The sequence below is a fragment of the Canis lupus genome, chromosome 21 (assembly GCF_003254725.2).
Source record: "Canis lupus dingo isolate Sandy chromosome 21, ASM325472v2, whole genome shotgun sequence".
Classification (NCBI taxonomy): Eukaryota; Metazoa; Chordata; class Mammalia; order Carnivora; family Canidae; genus Canis; species Canis lupus.
Window position 1 is genome coordinate 28,789,487 of NC_064263.1, and position 24,879 is coordinate 28,814,365.

The window sequence follows — 24,879 nt, forward strand, 5'->3', positions numbered from 1 at the left end:
TACTATAGTAATAAGGATGTTTTTGTTGTTTTTTGGAAACCAGTAGGTTTGTTCTGTGACAGTGTAAATACGGAACAAGTCATTCAAACTAGGTCTAAAAACAAATATAAACTGTGGGGGACATATTTTGAAATATCTGGTGTTATCACATCCTCTTCTGCCCTGATAAATGGAAGGCAGGGCATTTTTGAGAGAGGGAAGATTTGTGAAATACTGTCTACTATGAGGGTCCAGTAGCTACCCCATGTGGGTCCCGCAGGCATCTCAGATAGCCAGAGTTTGTCCTTAAGCTGACACTGTAAGCCACACACTGTAAGCTGACACTGTAAGCTGAGTAATGTGTCAGCTCTCCCAGGCTCAAACACCCTGCTGGTGCTCCGGTTTGCTGCTCTACTCTTCACACCACCTCTTGGGGAAGGTCCATGAATTGTCATTGTATAAAAGAAAAAAAAATAGCTCAAAGAATAAGACACTTGCTCTAGTCTGTTTAACAGTGGAATCTATCCCATGTTTGCCTGATTCAACAGCCCAGGCTCTTCCCCCACACTGCTTTGTCTGTATATCGGGCTAGGGGGCAGAAACAGTGCTAAGTAATGAGGACTGTCCATGTCTAGGTGGCAGCTGGGGTTGTTATTGTGCAGCAGGAAGCATGTCTCCATCTGAGTCTGCTGTGCCCCACCCAGGGCTCTACAGAGACCTCCCTGCTTGGTCTCTTCCTTTCCAGGGCTCTGAGTCCATGAGGCATGGAAACCTGGGGGGACTAAGAGAGTCAGCAGAGATGACTGCAGACTGTTGCAGATCCCTCATTAATAGTGCACAGCTGAGACTCACAGGTTCTCAATCCCACCAGGGACACAAGGTCCATGCCCCACCTGATGCCCTGAGAAGAGACCCATAAATTCTTCCTGCCCACACCTGCTCTCCCCAAGGCTTGCCTGAGAGTACCTTCAGAGTCCTCAGATCACTGATGCCCTAACTACTGAATGGACAGGCTGGAGCAGCAGGGACTGGAGCAGCACTGCATAGATGGAGGCTGGACGTCTCTTCATCATTAATCCCATCTCCCCAGCAGAGAGGTGAGAACTCCTGACCCATCAGCAGTAGGAATTCCTCAGCCAAGATCAGTGTCATGTACACAGGGTCTGAGGGCTCTTGAAAAGCTCATCTTCCTTGCCCTACCTGGATTCATCTCATAGTGAGCCAAGTACTGAAAGTCCTGATAGCAGTGCCAGCCCTCCTGTGAATCCTTCAGAAATACTTTGTCCTGATAGAAATGTGGTGTTTAGACTCATTTTCAGAGAACAGCTCTGGGGTGCCAGGGAGAGCATGGGTGGAGGCCAGTTGTGGCTGTTAAGTTTGAAAACTGGAGTGAAGTGTCATACTTGCTTGTCACTGTTTCTGGGTCAGAAATATGTGGAAGGTACAGGTTGGGAACCAAGGAAGAGAGATTAAAAGATATTCTCTATTTTATTTGGGAATTTTGTATTTAATCTACTTTTCTTGGCTCCATGATTCCTGTAAAGCAGGTGCATTTATTCTTACCTCAATATATGTAAAGGAAATAAAGGCATAGAGAGGTTGAATATCTTGTGCAAAGTCCCACAGCTGGTAGGTGGCAGACTAGGGTCTGAACCATATACTGTGGCCATGGAGCTCACTCCAAATCTTAACCACTATGCTAAAGGGGGAGTACATGGCAACAAGTGGATCGTTGTGCCTGGCTTCCCTCTCACTCCTACCTCCACAGAGAGCATGAGGATCATGAATTCTGATTAAACCAACGGCCAAAGTGCTTAATCCGTTCACTCCAAATCATATGACAAAGCTGGGACTGAACACATGCTGCCAGAGTTCAGTTCCCGAACTCTTCCCCTCTGCCTTCTTTCTGTGTGACTGCTTCCAGCTGCATTTAATACATTCCTTGTTCTGCTCCTCCCTGGACAGAACACTTGTGCCCCCAGCCCCTTGGGCAGGACACAGTCTGTGAGCCACTCTGAGGAGAAGCAGGCAGCGTGAGAAGGATCATCAGCACAGGAAGAGGGAGGATCACGGGCTCTGGCTTGGAACCCACGGGGGCGAGGCCACAGATGGATCAAGGTGAGTCTGAGTCTGTGTCTGGTTCATGCAGGTGTGTGTGTCCCAGTGCCCCCAGTGACTCATGCTGGCAAGCATGCTTTGCCTGTGTGAATGGAGTCAGAACAAGGACCTCCTCAGAGTGGGAGGGTGGGGAGGGGGGAACCCAGGTCAGATGAGCTGCTGAATCTGTGTGAGTGGCAGAGTAGCTTCTCCTGCCAAGAGGAAAAGTGCTGTCTGCTGGGAACAAGGCAAAGACTTCCCAGGCAGGAAAGGGTCCTGGACTAGGATCCAGGAGACCTTATTCCTTGTCCCAGCTGTGTGTGACCCAAGCCTCACTGTGCATTGGTTTCCTGATCACAGAAAGGGGCATGGACGGTGATGGCTGCGTGCATCGGCAGGTAGGAGCAGCTCCAGGGCTCCAGGCTGTGGCTCAGAGACACAGTCTCCTGCCCAGGAGTCAGGGGGAATGGCAATCCCACTGCCACCTCCGTCAGCATGTCCCTTGTGAACCCCTGACCCTGAGAGGACACTGAGGTGTGGAGGCCTGGAGATGAGGTGAGAGACCTGGCAGAGAGCAGAGCAGGCAGGGGAAGATGAGAAGCCGCTCCTCTGTCTACAGCCAGACACAGCAGAGCTTGAAGCTTGAGGTTGGGAGGAAGGTTCTCAGCCTCGTCCTCTTCCCCTTCACTTAGACTATGAGAGGAAGTAGAAGGAGCAGAGGTGTGAACTGTGGACATGGGCCATATGGAGCAATTTCCCTGGAATTTTGCTATTCTGAAGTATGCTGGCAGGGCCCACACCTGAGTACAGGACTTTCTTATGGGGCCCCTGCCTTCTATAGGTTATATTTGCTCTGTGGTCTTGGGAGTGACGTTCTCAGGCCTAAGGGAGTTTTCATCTTTCTTTCCTTGGAAAGGCTGGGCCTATCTTGTTAATCCTGAAAGGGTGTTCTCAGTGTTCAGAGGAGCCCAGAGGGCCTGGCCCTATTGTAAGAGAGGCAATACCAGAACCCAATAGTTGGCATAGCCTTATTCTTCAGAAGGAAGATCTGGTTTCTAAACCAATCAGATTTTTATTTGGGAAAGTCTATCCTCATTTATTACTGATTCTTCTCTGCAGGAGTCAAAACATGGGGGTGTGAGAGAAGGCCCAGGAGGAAGTGCTGCAGAGAAGCCTGGAGCAGACACAGACTGTGGGATGATTGATAGCTTTCCCTGGTGCCACCCTATTCTCTGCTCACCTGCCCTGGGTTCCTCACTCTCTGGAATAGCTCAAAATACTAAATACAATATGTCATGAGTTCGTGGACATAGCTGTGGTCTTCAGGTAGACTGTGGAAAGCACAGTATAGCTTAAACCTTTTTCTGTAGGCTGTTCCTTATTCACCTAAAGCTGAGAAGTAAAGCTATCCAAGTCCATGATTTTTACCTGCACTGCCATAGTGGCATCTGATCCCATTCCCTTCCATTGCAGCCCAGCCTCCATGCTCTGCCTTGTTCTCTGGGTAATCAGAGCTCTTCCAGACTGAATTCTTCAGAACCCAATGGGTCTGTCAATGGACAAAGAACAGAAGGAAAAAGAGCAACAAAGCTGAGTCAGGGGATGAGCGTTTACACTGGTCAAAGAAGGAATGAATGAATTTTCATGACCCAGTTACTTTGAAGTATGATGAATAGAGCTGGAGGGAGGAATGTCAAAGCCATGGGCAGCTGGGACAAGATACCAGATAAATTGGAAGGAAAAGACTGTTTGGGAGAGTAGATGAGCTAATAAAGTGGATTCTGGAGAAGGACTTTGGAAGACAAGTTTTGTCTGAGCATCTGTCAGTGAATGAAAGGAAAAATAGCCCTTCCACATCTCCAACCTTCCTACTTACAGCTTCATTGGGGTGGATGAAACATGGAGAATATTGGTGAGATTAGGCTTGGGTGACATGAGTAACTTCCTGCACAGGCTATCAGGAAAAGCATATTCCAATGCTCTTCTGTGCCTGGGCTGATTAGGAGACATTCCACCCAGAGAAGACTGTCAGAAGACTGTAGTTTTTTAGTCAGATGAGTTTTGATTCAAATCCTAGTTTTATTTACTAAATGTGTGACCTGTAGTAAGCCTGTTGACCTGTAAGAAACCAAATTCCTTCATTCATTTTATGGGAACATTAGCAAATCCACAGGTAGCTAGGGAATCCACAGGTCAGCATATGGCTCTCAGCAAATGCTGTAGCACCCAAAGTCCTGACCCTCATCACCACCTACCTAAAATCTCTGGGGAACTGGTGATTGCTTCTCACAGGCCTCATTCATACCCTGCAGGGACAGAACCAGGGTGAACGAGGAGATGGAACTGGATCCTGCACTGCCTGTTCTCAACCAGACTGTGCTCACCTCTGGGCCTGGGCCTTTTGTCCTGTTGGGGGTGCCAGGACTGCAGACCTTGCATGCCTGGCTTTCAGTGCCTGTGTGTCTGCTGTACATGGCTGCTTTGGCAGGGAATGCCCTTCTCTTGGGGCTGGTAGCCACTGACAAGACACTTCAGACACCCATGTACCAGCTGCTGGGGCTTCTGGCAGCCGCGGACTTGGTTCTGGCCACATCCACAGTGCCCAAAGCTCTGGCTGTGCTCTGGGGCCTGTCAGGGGAGATCTCCTTCGCAGCCTGCCTAGCCCAGCTCTTTGTAACCCATGTGACCTTCATTGCTGAGTCTTCAGTGCTCCTGGCCATGGCCATAGACCGCTATGTGGCCATCTGTCAGCCTCTGCGCTATGGGGCACTGCTTACCCAGCGTGTGGTGGGCATAGTGGCAGTAGCCGCAGTGACCCGTGGTGCCTGTGTCATGGCACCTCCAGTGGCCTTGCTCCAGAGACTGCCTTACTGTGGGCAGCGGGAGCTCCCCCACACCTACTGCGAACACATGGGTGTGGCTCGGCTGGCATGTGGCGACACACGCCCCAACGTTTGGTATGGCTTGGCCACCACATTGCTGTCTCCAGCCCTGGACTTAGGGCTCATTGCTGCTTCCTATGCCCTCATTCTCCGTGCTGTATGTCGCCTGCCATCCCATGGTGCCCGCTGCAAAGCCTTGGGTACCTGTGGGGCGCATGCCAGCGTCATCACTCTTTTCTACACCCCTGCCCTCTTCTCTTTCCTGGCTCACCGTTTTGGCCGCCACACAGTGCCCAGTCATATCCACATCCTCCTGGCTAACCTCTATGTGGTGGTGCCACCTGCCCTTAATCCTGTGGTCTATGGAGTACGTACCCAGCAGATTGCTCAGAGGCTCCGGTACTTGCTTCGGCTCTGGTGGGCAAGGGCAGTAAGGGATGTGGGCCCCGAGAGGGCCTCCCGTGGCAGTGAATGAGCACCTGTTTGCTGCAGGATGTGCCCTCAGATGGCTAAATGGTGCTGTGAGGCTCCTCTGCCCAGAATGCTAAAGAAGGTATCTTCATTATCTGCCAATAGGTGGCGCTCTGGTCACCCCAACCTTGTTTCATTGAATGAACAGAAGGCATACTGAACTCACCTCTTCTGGCCTGTGCCTAGTGTGGCTAGAGTTTTTCTGGTTTTTCTAACTATGTATTCATCCCCACAGTTACGTATCACACACATAGAACATGTTGGACCTGGACTGTGGCAAACAGGGAGGCCCAGGACACAACCTGGAGATCAAAATCTCATCTTTCTCCATCACTCTGCCCAGCCAGCACCAAATTAAGTGAAAGATGGCTTTGTGTAGGGCCTTCGGTGTGTGTGTGTGTGTGTGTGTGTGTGTGTGTGTGTGTGTGAGAGAGAGAGAGAGAGAGACTAAGCAGGAACTCCATGTTTGCTGAAGGGGTGAAAACAGAAGGGGCTGAGGAAATGGTACAATATGAATAAAAGAGAACATAGCTCTGGAAACTTGACACAACTTTTTTTTGTATTTTTTTCTTTTTTTATTATTTAAAAAAATTTATTGGAGTTCAATTTGCCAACATATAGTATAACACCCAGGGCTCATCCTGCCAAGTGCCCCCCTCAGTGACCATCACCCAGTCACCCCACCCCCCCGCCCACCCACTTCCCCTTCCACTACCCCTTGTTCATTTCCCAGAGTTATGTTGACACAGCTTCTGACCTGGCTGATTCATACCTCAATCTTGGAAAAGCTGCTGGCTCTGGGAGGGAAGACAGTGGACTGCCCCATGCTACCTGCCTGAACTATTTCCCCTCTCTGCTCACAAGCCTACCTTTTCTATGCTTTCCCAACTAGTTCCAATCACCAGGTTGAGTTGGCAAAACAGGAAGATGACCCTAGCACCAGTTGTCATGCTTCATGCTCTGTGTTCTTGCATGCTTTCTCCTCTCCATCCTTCCTTCCATAAAGTTCTAGTAACACCCACCTGTGGACAGTGATTCTGGAGATGCTTCTTGCTCCATGCAGCTTAGGGTGCCCAACTCTCATACCTCCCTAACCTCTGTGGCTCCCCTGGACCCATGGCTATGGCAAGGCTAGGCCAGAGGAGTTGATGGAGAGTGGATACCAGGCCTCAAGCAAGGAGTCAGAAGGTGAAAATCTGTAAAACAAGATGAGGGTATAATCTTTCATCAAAGATTGCCCAATGGAACTCAAGGTGTGTCTTCCTGGAGTCATATGTTCATTTAAGCTCTCCAACCCCTTCCCTAAAAGGAGAAGTAGAGACTTCATATGCTTCTCTCTACTGGGTATCATGTGTTGGGCAAAGGGCTCTAAAGGAGGGGATGCATTAGCAAATGGCCTTTATGCTAAATGCCTATGATATCTGAACTGGGGGAGCAATGACAAGTAGGAAATACCAAAGGATACAAATTGCTCAATGGAAAAATGGGGAAAATGCAGTCTTCATAGGAAATCTGACATGTCCTTAGGTATTTGGAGGGTTTAAAACTCACTGCTGCCTGGGAAGTACTCAAGAGACATAGTGGAAGAAGAAAGAACAGTTTTGAGTGTCTGGCACTAGGAACACTGAGCTATGACCCAGGAACCAGCTCTTCCTTTTCTTTGGGGTACCCTAGGCAAGAGCCCAGAGGACCAGAGGCTTAACAAGAAGATACTGGCCAGGGGGGCCTTCTTGAAGGACAGGCAGTGGAGGCTGTTGGCATCAGGAGCTGGGATTAGGAGAAACATTTGAATAGTGGGATGAGATGGAAACCTTTGGAGTGCTTAGAACAGTGAAAAAGACAGACTTCTAGGTGTGGGGAGGGCATGCGGCAGAACAAGCCAGCACAGGGCCGCACAGTCCCTCCAGGTATACAGCTTGGTCTTCCTCCAAGGGCCCTTGGTTACCAAAATGGCTTTTGTCCTAGAGATGGATCAGATGGAGTTACTAAATATCAGAGGAGTACTCTAGAGTATTCATGTTGAGAGAAAGACCGTAAACCCTCCTGAAAGGGACCCATCCCAAGGCCCCCACAGCCTGTCTCAGGTTTGCCTTATTCTGTTTGGACAGGAGAACCCAGCAGGATGAGGATATATCTCAGCTTGAGGACAGATGAGAGAGATCCTGTTCATGTAAAAAAGTCACTTCCACCTCATTTCTGGAAGCACAAGAGTGTCACAGCCTCTTCTCCCACGCCCCACCCCGTCCCCTCCCCACCCCTCTCATGCGCTCAGTCCTTTCAGGTGTTGAAATCTGTATCCCTCCTACTGAGACCATTCACTTGGACTGGAGATAAAAGGCTAGGAGGACTCAAAGGTCTTGTTCCCCTTCTATAGCAGAAGCAAGATGCAGCCTGCCCTGGCCCTCACAGTACCCTTACTGCTGCTGCTCCTGGTGCTCCCAGGACAGCCTCAGGTACAGACTGGGGGTGGGGAGATCTCAATCAGGTGGGGAGGTGGTTCTGGGTTTTGGACTGGCTTCCCTCACCATTCTGGTCTGTATCAAGAGGCCCCAGGTTCTGAGAGAGAGTGAAGGTGGAGAGGCCTAGGGATGTCTGGAACAAGGATGGGATACCCAGTCAACTCTGACTGTTGCTGGGCTTGGGTAAGCATTGAGTGAGAGAGGGAAAACAAGGATGAAGGTTAGAGAGGAGGATTTCTGGGCTGTCCACCCTGCTCTTCTATGAGGCCTCACTTTCTGCAGAAATCTGCCACCCTTTTCCTGTGTGAAGGATGCTGGAGCTGAGGGAGGCCAGCCTGGGCTATTATAGGCATGTGCCCTCTGCTTCATCATCCCCAGAAACTAAACCACTGGGCTGGGGTTGCAGACTGAAGACATAGCCAAATTAATTCCCAGGACCAGAGAAGCTACATGTGGGACTATTCAGAGAAGGACAGGAGTCACATATCTTGATTCTTGAAGAATCTGTAAGAACCCCAGCTGATTCTTTTTTTAAACTCTCAGTACCTCTAGTTTTTCACCTAAAAAAAAAAAAAAAAAAAGAAGAAGAAGAATTGAAGTCATATGTTGTCACATTCCTGTGAATGCTAAATATCAGTCTGGTGCCTCATGGTGCTACTAACATCCATCTCCTTTCTTTGACAATTTGGAACTCTGTTCTTGCTGTTTCGAGACAAAGTGAACTTGTGGTAATATACTATTCTCCAGAGTAGAGGTACTGTAGCCCCTAAACTGGTTCCCTAGGGACTTCTTTTCAGAGCAGCTTTCTTCTTCTCCACAGAGCCTTGAGGAAGAGTTTACTCCCAGCTCTGTGAACTGCGGCCAGAGCCAGCCAGAATATAAGGTAGAGTGAGGGAGGCCCTACTGCTAGGAGCTGGAAGGGGGCTCTGCTTCGGTTCTGGGAAGTCAAGGGAAGAGTCGCTCAAACTCATGGCAGAAAGGAACCCAGACAGTCATGAACAATCTCCTGTGCAAAGAGAGCTCTTCTCTGACACTCCAAAGGAGGGTCAGCTCTTCTGCTTCATGTTCCTAAACAGTACATTGTTGCCCCAGCATGTTTGATTATGCTTAATGTATGATGGTCTTGCTTTTGCAGCTGGTGAAAAGTGTGCCAGGTTCTGAGGATGAAGATGGCCTGTGCCACTGTATAGTTCACCTGTCCAACAATCTCATTCCACTGAAGCAGCTGGAGCAGCTACAGAGTATAGCCCAGGAACTCATGGACAAGTACAATCAGGGGCTATCCAGGGTGAGCACTGGAGCTGTGGGCCAGGGCCAGCAGTTATACAGGCACATTCTCTCCTGGATGCAGCATGAGGATGAGCCAAGGTGGAAGAGAAATTGCTGAGTGAAGCATAGCCCTCATCTTTGAGATGAATCCTGAGTATGAAGGAAAAATTAGGTACTATTCTTGGGATTCTCAGTGGCAGTCACAGTACAGAGAAGCTTGTGTAGGATGTGCTTCCTCCACTAACAGGCCAATTCATGGGTATAGGTGCAGTGGGAGATGGGAATACGTCATAGGAAAAGAAGAAGGAAGTGGGATGACCAGTATAAGGGAGACAGAAAAGATCTGGAGTTGAGTTAAAATAGGGGCAATATCTGGAGAGACTTGTGGGTCAAGCTGGTGAGCTGTGCTTACACTGTAAGGTTGAGTGAATGGAAATATGACATTCAGCATGTGATGTGAGCAGTTGCTTTTTGGAATGGCCACTCGTGGAGCCCTGGGAAAGGTTGATGGGAGAGGGCCTGGAAACTAGGAGTCTGTCTATTCATTCACTCACCAAGACACCCCTGAGGTGTGGCTGTAACCAGGAAGGGGGAGACAGAGTCTAGGCATACCCGGGAAACAGTTATTTTCCCTGCAGTGAACAGAGGGACATGAATGTCCTCATTTGTGAGATGGAGATAACACTAATACTTACTTGAGGTTATTAATGGAATAAAAGAATGTATGGATCTGAGAGTATTTTGTTGGCTGTGTGGAACTGGAACTGGGAGACTGTGAATAGAAGAAAAGAGCTATAGCTCTTGAAGTTTGAGGGAACTGCCTGTCCATGCCCCGCACCCGGGTTGGCGAGTAGGCACACACCATTGAAGGTTAGGATAACCAGGTCCGGGAAATAAACCATGCCCTGAAGGCCGGGAATCCCATTGCCTTTGCTTCCTCCTAGGAGACCCCAAACTACAGCCTGCTACACCTCGAACTGGAGGGAGCACGGAAGTTGGTGGACCAACTTATGGCCAAAGGAGAAGTTTGTGAGGCTGAGAACCTCCTCTCTCAACTCCAGAGCCAAGTACGTGGATAGATTAGAGAATCCCTCTTCCCTTCATGGCATCCTCTCTTATTTAATCTCATAAATTTGATGATTTCCAAAATCACTTACTTCTGGAGAAAAGCGACACTGAGCTGAGTAATATGGGAGCCTCACTTCAGGTCTTAAGAACAGTTTGTGACTTATATCCTTGACATCTCGTTTCCATAGGTGGCTAATGCCAGCCTCACACTCAAGCTTCTGGCTGACTCTGACCAACGTAGCCTCTGTGCTTTCCGCCAGAAGGTGGATGTCCTTGAGGGCCGGCTAAGTGAGTGTGAGAGGACGAAGAGGCAAGAGGACTCTGGTCCACCCCTGCCACCTGGTGAGGCATCACTGAATTCTTAAGATCTCATCTCCCCAAAGACAGAGTTTGGGAATGTAGGATTGGCTATGGTATGCAGGGTTGGACAGTAAAGGTCTTGGTATAGAATGAATCTTTTGTTTCCTTGCATGGTACATCACTAAGGGATGCAGACTCTCACATACAGACATGCTAGTATACACAGATAGATAGAAACACACTTATAATCAGACATGTGCACTGTCCTGTATTCGCACAAAGTCACGCCTGCTTATATACCTGTACATGCCCTCAGGTAGATGGACACATGCTGAAATGCACGCATGGATATCACACTTTCATTATCCTCTCCCTGGAGGTTGTGTGTTTCACTCCGGTTTCTACCTTGGCTGCTCTCTTCTCTAGGTTCTTGTGCCCACAGAGGCCTGCAGAAAGTCAGCAGACCCTTTGTGGTGCAACTCAACTGGAGAGGCTCCTCCCACAAGGCAGGTGTCTGGGGTCGAGACTCAGGACCCAATCCAGACTCTTCCCTCTACTGGGTGGCCCCTCTGAGTTCAGATGATAGGTGAGTTCAAGATGGTTTCCATTTTGCAACCAGTTTCATTCCAAATGTTCTCCACATTACCCTAACAGGGTTCTTTATGGCCCCAGCCGAGCTTCCTCTCTCCATTTTAGGTATGCCCCTGGACAACCTTGGCCTAGGCCAGACAGGTCACTTCCTAGACCTCCTTTCAGGATTAAGGATGGCCCAGATGGCCCTGAGCTACCTCAAAAACCCACTGTCTGAAATTTCTAATCCCATCATAAACGAAACTGGTTCTATCTGTAGCCTGATCTAATCTCAAGAGCAAATTCTTCCCCGCCTGGCTTCAGAATCCTACCTTCTTCCTAAAAGATGTTTACAGGATGAGCTTGACCATACTTGAGAGATGGACTCAAATGGAGCTGAGTTTAAATCTCAGCACTTAAGCTAAATGAGTCTGGAGAAATGCATTCATGTCTCAGAACCACTCTAGCCATCTAGAAAGTAAGGATAGTTAAATTGTAAGAATATCATGTGAGATTCCATAGCAAAGTGTGAACAGCATAGTAGGTGCTGATAGATGTTTTTTAGATGAAAGAATTGCTAACTAAATCCATGAGTAGACAAATGAGCCCTTCAATAAACTGGCAGCCTGTCTAGGTAGCTAGGCTCAGTGCACAGGCAGGGTTTTTAAAGTCAGGACGTGTAGGAGTATGAGAAAAATCCAGCTGAGCAGGAGATCATGGGAGGGAAGGATGAACATGGCTTGAACCTGAAGAGTCTCAGTGGAAGCTCATCTCAGACAGATTAGTGTTACTTATAATATTGATCCCAATTCCTACAGGTACTTTGTATCATATGAAGCACATTTACATGACTTTGCTTTTTAAATCCTTTCAAAATATCTCTTTATAAGGCAGGACTTGTTGTCCAATGTTAAGCTGTGACAATACTCATAATTCAGGGATAATTTAAAGTACTTTCCAAAGTGGCCTCATGAGTATAGATCTCCCCAACTTCAGCTCTCAAACTATGTTTGGTCACAGGACACTGGTGTCTCAAGAGCAGGAGGAAAGCAGTGGAGTCAAGGGTACAGAAAGTCTCCATAAAGAAGAAAAGAATAATAACTATTCCTTGATTGCTTACTTTGAGATGAATATTCTACTAATTGTTTTATTCACATTATTTTGGTCAGTCCTAACAATCAATGAGATAGATTCTTTTGGTATTCTTTTTTTTTTTAAAGATTTTATTTATTTATTCATGAGAGACAGACAGAGAGAGAGAGAGATTGAGGCAGAGACACAGGCAGAGGGAGAAGCAGGCTCCATGCAGGGACTCGATCCCAGGTCTCCAGAACCAAGCCCTGGGCCGAAGGTGGCGCTAAACCGTTGAGCCACCCAGGCTGCCCTCTTTTGGTATTCTTTTTATGGATTTTAATTATGAGGTGAGAGACTTTCAACAAATTATTTAGCAAATTATTTAGGTCTCTTTTTGAGACCCGGTCTCCTAATCTGTGGGAATACAAACTACCTTCTGGTGTTTTCACTATAATTAAATGAGATAATGCATGCACAGTGTCCATGAGGCATTATTGAGTTTGATGTCACTGTTATTACTGTTACTGATTTTCTTACAGTTATTTTTTGTCACAGTATGTTGTAAGTAAAAGAAGAAAGATTACAAATCAGTTCTGTCTGATTCCAAAGCTCCCACTATTAATTAGAACACTAGTCTGTTCATTTTTATTGGCATTGTGTACCCTGATGATTCTGGTGTGGTGCTTGGCCTAGGTACTTTGACTCCTACCGGCTGTACAAGTCCTATGATGACCTGGTGCTGATGAAGAACTATAAGGAGTGGACAATGGGCTATGGTGATGGCAGTGGTAATACTGTGTATGAAAACTTCATGTACTTTAATTACTATGGCACACATGACATTGCCAAGGTGAATCTTTCCTCCAACACCCTGGTGCTACAACGCCCATTGCCCAGCGCCACCCACAACAACCGCTTCTCCTATGCTGGTGTGTCCTGGAAAGACATAGATTTTGCTGGTGATGAGAAGGGGCTGTGGGTCCTTTACGCCACTGAGGAAAGCAAAGGCAACCTGGTTGTGAGTCGTCTCAATACCAGCAACTTAGAAGTGGAGAAAACCTGGCACACCAGCCAGTTTAAGCCAGCTTTGTCAGGAGCCTTCATGGCCTGTGGAGTGCTCTATGCCATACGCCCACTGAGCACCCGCCAAGAGGAGATCTTTTATGCTTTCGATACCACCACAGGGCGGGAGCACCATCTCAGCATCCTGCTGGATAAGATGCTGGAAACTCTGCATGGCATCAATTACTCTCCCTTGGATCATAAGCTTTATGTCTATAATGATGGTTACCTGGTCTATTATGACCTCAGCTTCCGGACACTGAAGCACAGGCCAGCTAGAAAGGTCTCTTGGCTTTCTACTGAACCAAATCCTGTCATTCCCAACAAAACTTCCAGGCCCTGAGACCCGGGGTGGGGGGGGCAGAGTATTGGGAGAAGCATGTCTTCCTCACCCTTCAGATGAATCACCCCCCAAAAAGGGCATCAGTTTACTGATTGGAAAATGTCGATTATATCTTTATAGTTGATAATTCTGTAGAATTAATAACTCAATCATCACATTAAAGTTCTTTTTAATAAAGGCCTCAGTAAATTAGATTGGGATTTCATTGGGAAACAAACACTAAAACTAACAAACACCTCTTTACTAGAATCCCAGAATTGTAGGAGCTACACTCTAATTTTTAAAACAAATCTATTCTGTGTTTTGAAAACTGTGAATCCAGCTCTGACAACTATAAAATTCCATTAACAAGGCTTAGCATAGTAAGTCTTAAGTTGAGAGCCTCTGGTCTCAGTGCAGAGACCTAGGGCAACTGGTCATTAGAATGGTCATTATCCTCAGCTTCCTGTAGGGTACCTGGGAAGACAGAGGCCAGTGTCTTGGTATGAAAATCAATGATTCACTGTCCTGAATCATCTCACTTTGAGTGAAATTCAGTGAGGGACTTAGGTCTGAGTCCCATTCTAGGAAGTGAGCAGCTATATGGCTGAGGATGAGGAGGGTCTGACATGGACTGAGCTGGTGGTCTAGATATTCTCAATAGAGAATCCTTTGGTGTGACACAGGAAGTCCCCTGGCAAGCCGTCTGTAATTTCTTTGCTCATCTTCAACACACTGAGAACATAGAGACCCAAACATTCCACATCTGTTACTTACCTATCTGTGTGATTCAACTCCCTTCCATGAAGTTGGATGGAATGTTCAAAATTTCAGACCCCAAAGTCTTCAGTCACCCAGAGGGTACCAGATTACTTCATACACATTGTCTTATGTTTACACTTCTGCATATACAAACATTCACAAATATACATCCAATCAGACATATGGGTTCTTATTCATATGTATGATATTTCCATCTACATAGACATAAGTACACATTTTAACACATCGACTAACAGAAAATTCATCTACTATGCAAATAAGATCAAGCACTATCCTCCAAATCTGCATGGAACTAAGAATCTGGTTTAGTTGCCTAAACCTGTCCTGTTAGGTATTTCACTATGAATCTCTTCCACCGTCACCTCTTGATTTATAGACCTCTCTCTTTCTAATGCTTTGACACAAAGGTGGGCACTAAAGACTGGGCTAAGACATTGAAACAAATTTTTCTAAAAGTTCTGCTAAAATGATGTGTAGAAAAGACCAAGTGATAAGTGAATAAAAAATACTTTGCCAGTAAGGGCTCACTCACCTTTAATTTGAAATGCTCCTCAGAAAGCCTCCCCAGCTAGCCTTGCTCCTGCTTTTAGGATAGAGGAAATCTTTCTCCACATGAGAGCACTCTCACTTAAGTCCAGAATCACTAAACCTAGAGTCAGAGAGGACCATGACCTCCTCTTCCACTTGTGAACTTTGTTCTTGTTCCCTTTTCCTTTGTAAGGCCTTACTTTTTTGAGATCTCTAACAAAAGTAGTAAGATCCCTCTTACAGGAGAGATTCCATTCTTCCAGGTATGCAGTTTTATCTATGGTTTCAACAAACTATATATATATAGTTATATAATGATATATATATATCATTATAACAAGCCTGCCGTCTCAACAGGGACCCACACAGCACCACAGAGAAGCACACATCTCACATAAGCAATCTGGTCTTTTTTTTTTTTTTTTTTTTTTAATAGTTTCATCCTGAGAACCTGACCTCCATTTTCTGGAAAATGACCTTGTTTTATTTTATTATGAAGATCTGGTGACGCCACCCCCACACATACACAAATATGACTCCCTGACAGAGACTGTGAGACTAGAGTTGACTTCACAATATCCCTTTTTTGAAGAAGTTATGGTTTTGGTGGGTGGGGCAGAAGGGAGGGGCAGCCCTGGGTGGAGTCATCTTTACTTAGCCCACCTAGTACCAACTATGAATCAGTAGCCACGACAGGCCTCAGCTAGGCCACATCTGGAGAACTGGGGTGGGGGGTATAACATCATAAAATACCTGGCCCCAGCCTGGTCACTCATCCCTTTCTCAGCAACAAGGAAACTAGCCTTTGGCTTGAGAACACAACAACTGAGACGGGGGCCAGCAGAAACACTCCTCTGCCCTCACCCCTTCTGCCCCGGTTTCCACCTGCTCACCATCTGCCTTCCCACTGAGGTCCATGCCGCATGTCATCTCTCGAACACCCAAGATGGCCCAGAGTGGGCATTCTTCAGGTATGCCTGCAGACAAGAACATTTCTTCGAGTGTCACCCGAGTGATAGTGAAGACAGCAGGCAAGCAGGAAGATTTTATGATAGCTGATGACACCTCGGTGAGGCAGTTCAAGGAGAAGCTATCCACCCACTTTAAGTGCCAAATGGACCAATTAGTGTTGGTCTTCATGGGCCGCCTTCTCAAAGACCATGACACACTGAGCCAGAGGGGCATCCTAGATGGCCACACCATTCACTTGGTCATCAAGTCCAAACGCAGCTCCAGATCCCTAGCACATTCCTCCCGGAACCTGTCGACCAAAGAGCCCTGCCACCAGGTCAGAAACACTGAAGGAAACACCAATGGGGTATACCAACCTGCGGGTGTGAGTCACACCCCATTGGAATCAGCCCTCCTTGTGGAGCCTGATGCTCCCAAAGTGCATTCCCAGGATCTGGAAGTGAGTGGTCCAGAGTACATAGCACAGATGCTACAGAATCCTAGTATCCAGCAGCTTCTATCTAACACAGACCTCGTGAGACAGTTCATCTCAGAACACCCAGACATGCAACAACTGATGCAGCAGAGCCCAGAAGTCTCCTACATCCTTGACAATTCTGACATTCTATGGCAGACTCTGGAGCTGGCCAGAAACCTTGCCATGATTCAAGAGATAATGCAGATCCAGCAACCTGAGCAGATTCTTGAGCATCCACTGAACCCACAGTCACACCTGGGCTTAGAGACATTGCCAGGTGGGGATAATGCCTTGGGTCAGAGTTATGTTGATTGCAATGACCAAATGCTCAACAGTTCACAAGATCTTTTTGGGGGCAACCCTTTCCCAGCTCTCCTGGAAGGACAAGTTTTGCAACAACTTCAGTCCTCGCCTCCATCTCCACCACCACCCCAGGAACGGCAGGACCAGCTTCCACAGCTCCCTACAACCCGAGTCATCTATACTAGTTCTCATGGTTTATCCTCCATCACCTCGGCCAGTGTTACCCCCAACAAGGTGAACCATACTCCCAGTACCCATACCACCACTATCTCCACCAAGGGCCCGAGTCCTACCTGTCCCATTCAGCAGCCGGCTAGGGTACCAGCCTTACCCAGCATAGAGCTCACTCAGCAGCCCCAGACAGAGGACATAGATGCCACCATCTCTCTAGATAGCTCTGACCAGAAATTAGAGGATGACCTCCAGCCTTCAGATGAGCAGACCAAATCCCAAATCACCGGAAGTATGATGCAGTTGCTTTTGAACAACCCGTACTTGGCAGCCCAGATGATGTTGTTCATAAGTATGCCCCAGCTGAGTGAACAGTATAGGCAGCAGCTGCCCACATTCCTACAGCAGACACAGCTTTCCGACATGCTTATAGCCCTAGCCAACCCTAAAGCATCACAAGCAATATTACAGATCGAACAAGGTCTGCAACTCTTAGCCACAGAAGCTCCTGTTCTTCTACCCTGGGTTGCACCCTACCTTTGGGGCCTGGGTTGGCTTCCTGCACCCAGCTGTAGCCACCCTGATACAGTGCCCTGGGCCTGGGATGTGCCAGATATTGCTGAACCCAAAGGTCCTGAATGCTGCCACAAATCTGGAACAGGCCTGCAGAGTCTACAGTCCTTAGCTGGAGACCCTTCTCATCTTCTGCAAGCCCCTGAGATTCGTTTCAGCCAGCAAATGGAATCTCTTCAGGCCATGGGATTTGGGAACCACCATGCCAATCTGCAAGCACTCATTGCTACTGAGGGGGACACCAGCGCTGCTATTCGCAAGCTCAAGAGATCCCATGGATTCTAACCACCATGCCTACTTTTTTGCTTGTTACCTGCCTGATGATCCATTTGACCACATCATCTCTCTCTTCTACCTCTTCTGCTGCTTCCAACCAGGAAAGGCCCTGGAACAGGAGAAACCAAACAATGCTTTCTTCACTGAAGAATAGACCATTGGCCATGGGTAGAAGATCTGTCAATAAAATGGCTACTCCCACATACCCCCATCTGAGGTTTGGCTTTGTTTCTTTTGCAAAAAAAAAAAAAAAAAGGAACTATCTGTGTGTACGATTTCCCTGTCTCACCTACGGTACATACATGAGCACATACACATACCACATGCATATGTCAATTTAGAGATAGAGAATCATAGTTGCATGCATAGAACCATAAGCTCAGATACCATGCTCACATATCCAAAAACATGTATACATAGCCTCAAACAGTGTTGCACACATACACAACGTCATACAGTCAAAGATTCACATTGATAGACACAGATATTCAGCACACTGCACACACAGCTATGGACATGCATAGAAGCATACAGATGCCTAAAGATGCATAAACAGACTCATCCATGTGTAGAGGAAGATAGTCATACATACCCATACAGAAAGGGAAAATTGCTATAGATAGACACAGGTATGTAGTCATAAAGACTTCCTCAACTTTCCAAGTCCAAATTGTTCAAGTTTAAAAGTGGAAGAATGGCCTGGTGGACCAGAGTAGGAAAAGTCCACATTTCAGTTAGGTCAAGGTAAGTATTTGTCCTCTTTAGGAATCTCTTACTAACTGCCATCGTCACAATCATAGGACTTTCCTGGACTGTTACTATTCACTCTTGAGCCCAGAAAGATGGAGCTGCCGACCCTGACTGCATATTCCGTCGCCAAAACTCAGACATCTGGGGCATGGCAGATTCCAAGAATATACATCCTTCAGCATAATTAATATCCGTAGCTTGTGTTCTCTGTAGTTAGCCAAGGCCCCATCTCTTCCTCTTCCTGCCTCCAGAGGAGTATCCCAGCCAGTTGGTGTGTAAACAATTACATAAGCTAAATATTATTTTAGGCGTTGAAGAAATAACAGTGACCAAATAAATTTCCTTTATTTATGGAGTTTACTTTCGTGGGGATAAGACTGTATTCTACCTAACTTACAAATAAGTGTTATTAGGGAAAATGAAGCAGGATAAGCTCTTCTACAAGCAGGGGTAATCCAGGAGATCTCTCTGTAAGGCAATAGTTGAGCAGAAATCAAAAGGAAATGGGAGAACTGAACATGCACTCCCTTGGGAGAAATCTATTCCAGGCATAGGAGGCTACCTAGGGGTAAAAGCATAAGGAAGGAATGAATATTCTTGAGGTATTTGAAGAATAACAAGGAGATGCTGTAGCTGGAGTGGAGTGTGAACTAAACAATGGGAGGAAAAACAGAACATCAGATAAATCAGGAAGAGCTTTGTAGGTCTGATGAGGACACTGAATTTTACTAGGAATGTAGTAGAAAATCCATGCTTAATTTCAAGCGAACAATGCAGGAGTTTCGGTGGGTGGGTCTGGCTGCAAAGTGGGGAAAGACTGTAGTAGAGGTAGAACTATAAGTGGGTGCACTAGTGAGGCAGCTTTTGCAATGGAGCAGGTGGGAGATGGTGGTGTCTGGTGCAGTGGAGGTGGTGACTGGTATTCAGATTCTGGTCTGCAAAGGGTACCCACAGAAATTTGTGTACTTCTCACAGACCACCCCTCTTCCAGCCCTGACACTGCAATCAGCAAGATTGAAGGAGTACCCACAAAACTCATATAGATCTATTGCCAGACTCCCACTCCACCCCCTCAAATTAGTAAAAAGATATGTCTCAAGAAAGAATTACATCTAAAATGGATTTTCCACCTTCCCATTAAGATGTTTCTATCCAATCAATCTTTTAAAAAAAATTTATGTATATATGTATGTATGTATGTATAGAGCTCGAGTGGGAGGGAAGAGCTGGAGGGAGATAGAATCCCAAGAAGACTCCACACCAGGCATGGAGCCTATTGTGTGGCTTAACTACCTGCTTGAAATCGGAGTCGACCTCAAAACCCTAAGACCATAAGCTGAGCCAAAACCAAGAGTTGGAGGCTTAACTGAGTAAGCCACTCAGGCTATCCAATCAATTAATATGATTGAACTTTATACCCTGTTTACCACAGTTTACATGAAAGCCCAAGCTCTTTGCATCATTTTTCTGATTCTTACCCCAATATGCTCTGAAAATCCCTCATCTGACCCAATTTTTCCATTGGTCATCAATTCTCCAAACCTTTCCACCCACCATCTAGAACTCATAATTTAGCAACAGCAAAACCTACTCTATCTAACTTTTCCTCTAAATGATCCCCACCTTTGTGCCATAACTGAAATCTGACTGTCCACTGACAGTCTGTATGCTCTGTCCTCCATCCTCTTATCATGAGTAAATTTCTTTGGACCTAAATCAAGCTCTCCACTAGGGCACTGATCTCAGTCTCTCCAATTCATCTACACAACAGTTTACTTTTGCAATTATTTTCTCTTCTTTCTGCATCATTTGTCCTTCCTCTATGTTGTTCCCATCAGAATAAAAGCATGATATAATATTGTCCGTCTAAGAAAAACATCTCTATCCCCATGTTTCTACACAGACATCGTACCCTTTCTCTTATGTATAATACTCTTATTTAATCCACTTCATTTCCAACTCACTTGCTTTTTTAAAAGATTTATTTATTCATCACACACACCCACACACACAGAGGCAGAGACACAGGCCAAAGGAGAAGCAGGCTCCCCACAAGGAGCCTGATGCAGGACTTGATCTCAGATCCAGGATCACGCCCTGAGCCGAAGGCAGAGGCCCAACTGCTGAGCCACCCAGGCAACCCCTCACTTGCTTTTAAATCTACTTCAGCCAGATCTCTGCCCCCTCCACTCTTCCAAACTCAGGCTCATCATTGTCCTCCATTCTCTTGCCAAATCTAATAGTTTTCAGCCTCTATCTTCCTTTTTTTTTTTTTTTATTTATTTATTTATTTTTTTTAATGTGATTTTTTTTTTTTTTTTTTTTTTTATTGGTGTTCAATTTACTAACATACAGAATAACACCCAGTGCCCTTCACCCATTCACTCCCACCCCCCGCCCTCCTCCCCTTCTGCCACCCCTAGTTCGTTTCCCAGAGTTAACCCACCAGCATCATCCAATACCATAGGTTACTCTCTTCTTTCTGAGACTCTTCATTTGCTTTTTTCCCCTTTCTCTCTTTTCTGACTATATATTTTATTTCTTCTCAATTTCCTTTGTGGAACACATCTTATATTCCAGACTTGTAAATATGTAGTTGCTCATGCCTTCGTCTTTTTACCTCTATCATGTTACTGCTACTCACGAATCTTATGATTTTAAATACCCTGCCACGGCTGATGAACTGTAGACTCACAATAGTGAACTCCCTCCCTTCATGTCCATTTGGGTATAAAATAAACTTCTCAAATGTACATAGCATTGAATTCTGGGTTTTCTGTTTAACAACTTTATTCCTCGGCCTTTTTTTTTTTTTTTTTTTGTCAAATCTCAGTAAATAGCCAATCCATTCTTTGCATTCTTTTGGGGAATAACAACAATCTTTTTAAAAAGCAAAATAAAAACTTTATGTCATTTTTGGCTCCTCTTTCATGCTCTAGATCTTGCCTATCAGTAAGTTAATGCTCTGAAAATATATTAAAAATTTATAGCTAATGTTGAATCAAAGAGAAGGCAGAAACCTAGAATGCCAGGAAGAGGAGCAATTCAAGGTGCAGCTGAATTTGGGTCTTTACAGGGACAAGGGAGGATGAGCCTTTCCTAATTGGGCAATCTGAGGTGAGTCTCCACATACCACATACAGATGTGTGGAAGTAGGACTCTTGGCCTGAAACGGAAGGGTCAGCCCGGACCGCTCACAGTGAAGAAGGCATCAAGATAAAGGTAATAAAAGAGGTAAAGGTGGGGGGGGGGGGGAGGGGTAGTTCCTGAGGATACAGAGCACCTTGGAGGAATCTCAAGAATCCATTGTGTGAGGCTGTGATGTCAGCGCTGAGGTCACAGAGGTCACCTGATGGAGTGGGTTCCGGCCCAGAAGGCTTCAGGGGTGGCTGTTAGCAAGATGAGGGCGGTTTGGAGCCCGGTATAAGAGGGAGGACGGGGCCACAGCTGATTGGTATGTATGCCCTGACCCAAACTCTTCTTCTTACCTTTGTCCTTCACTCATCAACCGTAGACCTCTTTCTCAGGGCATCCAGTGTCCCTCTTTTGACCCTGACACCTCTCAGATCCATAATCCTCCACAAGCATCCAATCATAGGACCTCAGTTTACTTCCGTGGGGATAAGACTGTATTCTACCTAACTTACAAATAAGTGTTATGAGGGAAAATGCAGACTCCCTGTGCCCTTACCCTGAGACCCCAGGCCCTCTTCCCGCTCACCTTTCCTTCTTTCGCCACTGCCCAAAAGGATGATTCAGTACCCCCATCCCAATCCCCCAGCTGTGTCCCCACAGACCTGGGCCTCCTGCTGCCCACCATGGCCAAAAGCGGAGAGGCCCTGCCACAGGGCAACCCAGCGCCGATCCAGGACCCCCGCCTCATCAAGGTGACAGTGAAGACGCCCAAGGACAAGGAGGATTTCTCAGTTACAGACACTTGCACCATCCAGCAGCTGAAGGAAGAGATATCCCAGCGCTTTAAGGCCCACCCTGATCAGCTGATCCTAATCTTTGCTGGCAAAATCCTCAAGGACCCTGACTCACTGGCACAGTGTGGAGTCCGAGATGGCCTCACTGTCCACCTGGTCATCAAGATGCAACGCCGCACCATGGGCACTGAGTGTCCAGCTGCTTCAGTCCCTGCCCCAGCCTCCAGCCCTGGATCGTTCCCTCAATCGAGCTCCATTTACCCAGCTGATATGCCACCCACCTTTAGCTTAGGTGTTCTCACAGGCCTCAATGGGCTAGGCCTGACCTCCAGTAGCTTCCCTGACCAGCCAAGCTCACTGATGTGGCAGCATGTGTCTATGCCTGAGTTTGTGGCTCAGATCATCGATGACCCTTTCATCCAGGGTCTGCTATCCAACACAGGCCTGATGCGCCAGCTAGTTCTCGACAACCCCCATATGCAGCAGCTGATCCAGCACAACCCCGAGATTGGGCATATTCTCAACAACCCTGAAATCATGCGGCAGACACTGGAGTTCCTGCGCAACCCGGCCATGATGCAAGAGATGATGCGTAGCCAGGACCGGGCGCTCAGTAACCTGGAGAGCATCCCTGGTGGCTACAATGTGCTTCGTACCATGTACACAGATATTATGGATCCAATGCTGAATGCAGTACAGGAGCAGTTTGGTGGCAATCCCTTTGCTACTGCCACTACTGTTAATGCCACCAGCAGCAGCAACCAACCTTCGAGGACAGAGAATTGTGACCCTCTCCCCAACCCCTGGGCTTCCACATATGGAAGCTCAGGGGGCAGGCGAGGCAGGCATCCTGGAGACCAGGATGCACCCGAAACTAGAAACAGGGTTCCCAACATTCTGGGTAATATAGGGCTCTATGACTATCTTCAGCAATTACATGAGACCCCCCAGTCCCTGGGAACCTATCTGCAAGGGATTGCATCCACCCTCAATCCCAGCCAAGAACCACCACCACCAGGAAATCGTATCCCCCCAACTTCCTCCTCCTCCCAAGAACGTGAGTCAGGCCAGCCTCTCCCCAAAGAGTCAGCAACCATCAAGGGAAAGTCCTCTTGCCCATCATTCCTAAGATTCCCCCCAGAGAGCAATACTGACCAATATGGAAGCCAAAGTGGTGCAGGGAATGGCTCCACTAGCCACAGCACCAACATGCCTGATCTTGTCTTAGGGCTTGGGCATTCTGCTAACAGGGCACCATTTGTTCCTTCACCACTTTCCTCTGTGGCGGCTACCCTCGGCAGCCCCGAGCATGCCTGGCTGCCACCACCAGCTTTTCCAAGATCTCTGAGGCCTACCAGCATGAGCCAGGTCCCACAGTTGCAGGATGAGATGCGCCGGCAGCTGCCACTGCTGCTGCACCTTCAGGCAGCCATGGCTAACCCTCGTGCCATGCATGCCCTGCTACAGATTGAGCAGGGTCTGCAGGTCCTGGCTACTGAAGCCCCGCGCCTCCTCCTCTGGTTCATGCCTTGCCTAGCAGGGCTGGGAAATATGGCAGGCAGTACAGAGCCTAGGGAGGGTGCCCTTATGCCTGAGGATCCCCCTCTCGCCCCAGCTCCTGAGGTTCCCCCAGCACAGGGCTCTGTGGAGCTAGGTCTCCATTCTACCCCCTTCCTCCAGATGTTGCAAGCTCTTGTTGGTGCCAATCCGCAGCAGCTGCAGCCCGAGATTCACTTCCGGGTGCAGCTAGAGCAACTGCGGGCAATGGGCTTTCTGAATCCCGAAGCCAACCTCCAGGCCCTCATAGCCACTGGGGGTGATGTGGATGCTGCTGTGGAGAAGCTGAGGCAGGCATAGGAGCCCTAGGTGGTCAGACCATATCTTTTCCTCTGTGCCTTTCCCCTGTACCCCACTACCCTAACTCCCCCGTTCTTGAATGCAGCTGCACTATGAACCAAATCCACTATGATGCCCTTTACTGTGGAGACAATGTTGTTCCAGAGTCATTGAGGAAGAATGAGAGCCAGAAACAGGGTGGGGGTGCTGGGAGTGACCCAACCACCCCTGCCACTGTACCATCTTGGGACCCCAGTCTGAGCTCTGCTTATGCCTATCTTGAGATGCAATTACATCCAATCTCCAGTGTCTGCTGCTGCCTGAGTCTGGTTTTTTGTGGGCTGGTGGGGAAGGGGACATATGGGAGAAAAGCTGGCAATAAGAGCTGTGTTTGCATGCATGGGAGGACTTGGAGGATAAGCTCAGAGGTTTGAGGTTCAAAGATTCATGGAGAACAAAGGAGGAGGAAGGGAGGCCTGCAGCTCCCCTGGGGTCCTTCCAGAGGACTCCCAGATCTTGTGTCCTGGAGGGGCTGCCTCCATGTACTCTGTTCCTTGGCACGTTCCTACCACCAGCCTGCCTGCAAAGCGGGCACTGTTTCTCATTTCTAGCACCCCTGAAGACCATCCCATAGGTGGCTCTCACTTTCTGGATTTGAGGCTGATTCCTGGGTAGATAGGGAGCCCCAAGAATTCAGGCTGAGTTCTAAGATTCCCTAATCTCACCAAGGTTACAAAGTACTCTTTCT

General features: G+C 47.4%; 4 protein-coding genes across 4 annotated transcripts; all 4 read left to right on the forward strand.

Moving 5' to 3' along the window:
• The first annotated feature begins 4,413 nt into the window (after positions 1–4,413).
• On the forward strand, positions 4,414–5,433 carry LOC112667505 (olfactory receptor 52D1-like). The gene has a single exon (XM_025459229.2). It carries the CDS (start codon positions 4,414–4,416, stop codon positions 5,431–5,433), a length of 1,020 nt encoding a protein of 339 aa, XP_025315014.1.
• Positions 5,434–7,813: 2,380 nt separating this feature from the next.
• Positions 7,814–13,574, forward strand: LOC118351793 (olfactomedin-4-like). The gene is made up of 7 exons (XM_035703888.1): positions 7,814–7,882; positions 8,709–8,771; positions 9,024–9,176; positions 10,102–10,224; positions 10,414–10,567; positions 10,952–11,111; positions 12,863–13,574. The coding sequence occupies exons 1-7, from the start codon at positions 7,814–7,816 to the stop codon at positions 13,572–13,574; spliced, it is 1,434 nt and encodes a 477-aa protein (XP_035559781.1).
• A 1,921-nt stretch (positions 13,575–15,495) lies between these two features.
• On the forward strand, positions 15,496–17,821 carry UBQLNL (ubiquilin like). Its single transcript, XM_025459232.3, has one exon. The coding sequence runs from the start codon at positions 15,781–15,783 to the stop codon at positions 17,623–17,625; it is 1,845 nt and encodes a 614-aa protein (XP_025315017.1). The 5' UTR covers positions 15,496–15,780; the 3' UTR covers positions 17,626–17,821.
• A 3,844-nt stretch (positions 17,822–21,665) lies between these two features.
• UBQLN3 (ubiquilin 3) lies at positions 21,666–24,442 on the forward strand. Its single transcript, XM_025459231.1, has 2 exons — positions 21,666–21,820; positions 22,148–24,442. Exon 2 carries the CDS (start codon positions 22,185–22,187, stop codon positions 24,150–24,152), a length of 1,968 nt encoding a protein of 655 aa, XP_025315016.1. The 5' UTR covers positions 21,666–21,820; positions 22,148–22,184; the 3' UTR covers positions 24,153–24,442.
• Positions 24,443–24,879: the final 437 nt, after the last annotated feature.

What these genes read in the sequence shown, in the direction of transcription:
- LOC112667505 (XM_025459229.2), top strand. Translation starts at nt 4,414, where the DNA reads ATGGAACTGGATCCTGCACTGCCTGTTCTCAACCAGACTGTGCTCACC.
- LOC118351793 (XM_035703888.1), top strand. Translation starts at nt 7,814, where the DNA reads ATGCAGCCTGCCCTGGCCCTCACAGTACCCTTACTGCTGCTGCTCCTG. An exon ending in AGAGCCAGCCAGAATATAAG is followed by an intron (nt 8,772 to 9,023) that starts GTAGAGTGAGGG and finishes TTGCTTTTGCAG; the next exon opens with CTGGTGAAAAGTGTGCCAGG. An exon ending in TCTCTCAACTCCAGAGCCAA is followed by an intron (nt 10,225 to 10,413) that starts GTACGTGGATAG and finishes TCGTTTCCATAG; the next exon opens with GTGGCTAATGCCAGCCTCAC.
- UBQLNL (XM_025459232.3), top strand. Translation starts at nt 15,781, where the DNA reads ATGCCGCATGTCATCTCTCGAACACCCAAGATGGCCCAGAGTGGGCAT.
- UBQLN3 (XM_025459231.1), top strand. Translation starts at nt 22,185, where the DNA reads ATGGCCAAAAGCGGAGAGGCCCTGCCACAGGGCAACCCAGCGCCGATC.